Source organism: Chrysochloris asiatica, unplaced genomic scaffold, assembly GCF_000296735.1.
Source record: "Chrysochloris asiatica unplaced genomic scaffold, ChrAsi1.0 scaffold00141, whole genome shotgun sequence".
Lineage (NCBI taxonomy): Eukaryota > Metazoa > Chordata > Mammalia > Afrosoricida > Chrysochloridae > Chrysochloris > Chrysochloris asiatica.
In genome coordinates this window covers 8,238,825-8,244,292 of record NW_006408659.1, presented here as the reverse complement: position 1 = coordinate 8,244,292, position 5,468 = coordinate 8,238,825, and the positions used below count along the sequence as shown (strand labels likewise).

The window sequence follows — 5,468 nt, the reverse complement described above, 5'->3', positions numbered from 1 at the left end:
CCAAAAAGCTGGCAGGTTAAACCCACCAGCCACTCCTCATGAGTCAGAAATGACTCAAAGGCACTTAACAACAACAATTGTTCAGTAAATGTGTCAAACAGACTCACCTTTACAAAACTGTTTTTTCCTTTTTTTTTTAAGGTGCTGTTTTAAATGTTTTTCATTACATTGATCTTTTTCATTGTGATTTTTTCCACATTATTTTTAAAGTTAGGACTTATTCCATTTAAAGATGTAAAGCCAATGTAAAAGTCTCCTTATAAAAGGCATATTTAAACAATATATATTGATTAGGTTATCAAAACCATTTGAAAGCCTCATCCACAAATAGAAATGTCAGAATTTAGCTGGTTTGGCAACTGTGAAAAGTAAATGAGGTAAAACATGTAAATCAAGTGGCCCCATTCTGGCACAGAATGCCACATTAAATGTGAGTTTAATACAGCCAGCAGGCAGTGTGTGCATATCAGGCTCTTTGAAGTCAAGAAAGGACGATCTGCACAACAAAAAGAATGAAGATTCAATTGCCCCAACAGAATATTTGGTGCCTTTCTTTTATCTTATTTTGCATGTTTTATTTTTCTGCTTCTTTAACTTTTGTCATGACTTTGACTATAAATCTCTAATGAGATATAAGCTATATCTTAAGAACAGAAAGAATTACAAAGAAAGTTTATACTTAGCAATAATACTGCTACTGTATTTTGCAGCTACTGTGACATTGTAGGATAAGCACTGTACAGCCAGGTAGATTTGAGTTGCAGGTCAGTGGTTCAAACTCACCAGCTGCTTCTTGGAAACCCTATACAGGGTTACTGTGAGTCAGAATTAATGCAATGGAACTTTTGCGCATCCCTGTTTGAAAAGATACTTACTTCCTGATTCTGTCACAGAAAAGGCCTAGAAATAATTACAATCCAGGAAGTGATAAACAACAAAGTTATGCTAATTCCCACTATAACAAACCAGGCCACCTTGAAAAAACTGGGAGAGGAAGGTGCAGGACATCCACAAGGGAGGCCTGAAATAACGTGCTATGCAGGGAAGTAATCACAGGCTGCCAGGGTCAGGTGTGAAGAACACTGGAGTAACATGGTGGGGCTCCTAAATAGAAGTCAAATTATGTGAAAACCAACACAGACTTCCAACAACATAAACCCAAAAATGTACTAATTGGTAATTCACAATGCTAACAATTCTTTGACACCCCTCTGGAGGTTATTAGGTATACTTTTTATACAAATTGATTGTGAAATGCACAAGCATCTTTCCTACCTATATTATACACATTATTTCAGGGTAATCAAATAGCAAATTTGAAAAAGATTCTTCTCAATGGAAGAACTTCAGTTAATAAACACAGAAAAGAATGACAGGACTGAATTCATTATGGGAAAGAGTGATGGTGAAGTTTATAACAAGTATATTAAGCTACTGACACCTGAACTCAGTGGTCAATTTTCACTTCACTAATGTGATAGGATAGCATCAGCCCTCGGAATGTGGTCCTTGGACATCAGTATTAGAAATATAAATCCTCAAGCCCTTCTCTTATTGTTAACTGCCATGAAGTCCATTCCAATTCATAAAAACTCTGTATAGGGTTTCTGAGGCTGCAAATCTTTGCAAGAGTAGAAAGTCCCATCTTTCTCCCACAGAGCAGGTGGTGGGCTTGAACTGCTGACCTTGGGGTTAGCAGTCGAATACTTATCCTACAGAGCCACGGCTCTCTCAAGCCTCACCCTACTGAATTAGAATCTCCTGGGGGAGCAACCAAGGCAATTTATATTTTGATTATCACTTCACATTGAGAACCTATGTGCTACAGGAAACAGTTGACCCTTGAACACGGATATGAACTGCAACAGTGCACATATATGCAGTTCTCTTTTATAAACACCATGTGCTGCTTATCTGAGCAGTTTGTCTCTTGAGTAAATTACATACTGCATTAAAAAGTGTTCTCTCACAATTCAATCACTGTGTTTAGTAAAGTATTGTAACCACTGATTAATACCATGCGACCCATTATGAAGTGCAACTAGTGATGCCAGAAATACTCCCAGAGAAACATCGTGACATTACAAGGCAAAGTTGAACTGCTTTGTATGTACTGTAGATAGATTGAGGTCTGTAGCTGTGGTTGCCCTCCATTTCAAGATCAATGAATACAGTGAAGGAACTGTTAAGAAAAAGTAAATTCATGAAGTGACTGCTGCAGCTACGCCAGTAGGCCAGTAAATCCTCAACTTTTTGCAAAACACTTTTATCTTGTACTAAAAATTCAGTTTTGCTGTGGGTACAGTACATAATACATATAACACACACAGTAGGTATTAATTAATGGTTTATGTTACCAGTCTGACTTCTTGTCAACAGTAGGCAAATAGTTACATTTCTGGAGAGTACCAAGTTCTACTTGGATTTTAGACTACACAGGAGTTGGTGCCTCTAACCCTGGATTGTTCAAGGTCCAATGTAAATAGTATCTCTTATATTCTTTCTAAATCAAACCAGACTAAATATGAATGTAAACAAGCCCCTAACTGTAACAAAATATTTGCAGTAAATATGAGGAATAGAAAAATAAATTTTATTAAGAAAATAGTGACTATAGTGTTATTTTTATGTGCTGTCAAGTCAGCTCCAATGCTTTGCTATCATAAACAAAATTCTATTTGCATATGATATTGACGACAGTACTTGGTAATTTCTGCAATCTGTTGGGTCATCTTTCTTTGGAATGGGCACAAATATAGATCTCTTCTAGTCTGCTAGCCAGACAGATGTCCTCCAAATTTCTTGGCATAGACTAGTGCTTCCTGTGCTGTATCAGTTTTTTAAAACTTTTCACTGTAATTGAATGAAGATTTATAGACATCATCTGCTTTACACTCAACAAATCACACACTTGGTTTCATCTGAATGATTACAGACCCTTCCATGCAATTAAGTTATCCCACTTTCTCCCTGTGGTTCCTATGTGCATTCAGCCCACCTTCTCATCCCTTCTTAATTTTGTCCTTAGAAAAATTTTGGCCTTTTGATTTTGAATGATTGACCATTCCATCATGGGCATACTTGTCCTCTACTATAGTTGCAGTTTCTTGAAACATTTCTATTTGTATTCTGTTAATTTCTGGAGCTTTGTTTTTCTCCAATGCATTCAGTGTACCTTGGACGTCTTCCTTCAACACTATTAACTCTTGATCATATGCTACTTTCTGAAATGGTTGAACATCGACCAATTCTTTTTGCTACTCTATGTTTTACATTCATCTTCTTTTGATGTTTTATACGTCATTCAATATTTTGTCCACTGTTGTTGTTGTTATGTGCTGTGGAGTCAGTTCCAACTCACAGCAACCCTGTACAGGGTTTCCGAGGCTGTATATCTTTACGGGAGCAGAAAGCCTCATCTTTCTCCTGCAGAACAGCTAGTAGTTTTGAACTGCTGACCTTGTGGTTTGCAGCCCGATTCATAACCATTACGTTACCAAAGCTTTTTTTTTTGTCCATAGAATCTTTCAATATGGTAATGTTGAGGTTTGAATTGTTTCTTCAGTTCTTTCAGCTACAGAAATGCTGTGTTCTTTTTCCCTTTTGGCTTTCTAGCTCTGGGTCTTTGCATATTTCATTAACACATTTCTTTGTCTTGTTGAGCTGTCATTGAAATTTTCTGTTCAGCACTTTATCACTTTAGCTATTCTACATTTGAGAGCAAGTTTCAGAGTCTAGGGTTATGTTAAAACTGTTGGAGATGCATAATGAAGATCTACACAAGAATTTACCAGAAAAATTGTATATTTGGATTTGTTCTTATAGAAAAGAAAGTTAAGGAGATAGACAAGACTGGAAAAATGTTAATTGTTGATGCTGGGTGGTGGACACAGGGATGTTCACTGTATTGGAGGTGGCTGTGCGCCCCTGAGAAGGGTAACTCACAGTGACCCTGGTACAGGGATTCTAAGGCTGTAAGTCTTTTAAGGGAGCAGAAAGCCTCATCTTTCTCCTAGTGACTGGAGATTCGAACTGCTGACCTTGCAGTTAGCAGCCCACCTTATAACCCATTATGTTATCAGGACTCCTTTGTTCACTGTTACTTGCTCTATTTCAAACATATCAGAAATACAGCAAGTTCACAATATTACTTGTATTATTTCTGATGTTTGAAATTTCTGTAATAAAAAGTGACAAAAAAATCTAATGGTGATTGTCTTAATTTCTTCATTAAGCATCTTTATCTTTATAAAGATCTTTAGTCTTTATCAATCACACAAGGTAAAATGGTAATTATTTTATGTGGACCTCACTTTTCAATTTTTATAATACAATTAGTAGACTCATTATACTTCGGGGGTTAACAAAATGCATGTTTCAAGTAAAAATTAACTGAAGACGTAGTCTCGAAGTTATGTGTTCAAATTTAGACTGTACCAGGCAAGCTTCTGGTGGTCACATCATAGTTTTAAATAGCTAAGAACATAAAATAGTTAAAATTTTTTAAAGACCACATACAATCATTTTATCTACAATAGAACTATCCCCAGTTCCACTGCTAATACCCAGTTTCAGCTTCTGGCTATGAGCTTTCAGAAGTGATGTGATCATAATCCTCTAGAGCCTGGTATCTACTGAAGAACTGATAGGAATTACGGTCAGAATCAGTTCAGAACCAATTAGACTCTGTGCATAAAGTAACAGCCCATAGGAAGAACTGCCTAACACTATGCTATGTTTCTAAGATATCATATTAAAATGAACAGGAACTTTAACCTCAACATAAGAAGGATGTGATTCATGAGTTAAAAGTCATGGCTTAGGTCAGTGGTCTCAGATTTTTATAAGTCATACTACTTCTTCCCCAACACTGTGTCGGTGGCACAGCAAAACTACAACGATAACATGTTACTTCAGCTACAACTCTTTACTAGTGAGGAGTCCTGAATGCAAGGCCCAGCTCTGCTATCCCAATCTATGGCAGTGGGCAAATTACCTAACATCTCAGGTCAAGTGTGCCCTCATGCCACCACCCATTTCAACAGCACTCTGGGAGCAGTCTGTTGTTGCTCAAAGAAAGAAACACGGTTTATTATCAGAAAACAAAACCTAAAATTATCTTTTTGTTGGAAACTTCTGTACCAGGCTCCAGAAACAAAACCAGTAAGCCCTGGCTGACATTTTCAAGCTTTCAGAGTATATGCCTCAATACTCACCCCTTTGCTTATGTAGCCTGCCAGCAGGAGGGAGCCTATAATAATAAGGAAGGCGCCAATCAAAAACAGCACGGTGGCAAGTGCAATGGCCTTATAGGGGATCTTAGGAGGGCTTTTCTTAAACTGGAAAAGAAACAAGAAGGGGGAGAAAGAAAAGACAAAAATATTATAAAAATAACAGGATTCACTACAATTTGATAAACTTGACCTATACTATGGATGTAATAGCTCATAATACCAAGAGGGAAGGAG

At 37.1% G+C, this 5,468-nt stretch overlaps 1 protein-coding gene across 1 annotated transcript in view; it reads right to left on the bottom strand.

Moving 5' to 3' along the window:
* TMEM230 (transmembrane protein 230) overlaps positions 1-5,468 on the bottom strand; it is a 15,741-nt gene that overhangs the window by 8,113 nt on the left and 2,160 nt on the right. The window contains exon 2 of the mRNA XM_006870410.1: positions 5,217-5,339. Coding sequence (XP_006870472.1) covers positions 5,217-5,339 — 123 coding nt within the window. The remainder of the gene's footprint in view (positions 1-5,216; positions 5,340-5,468) is intronic.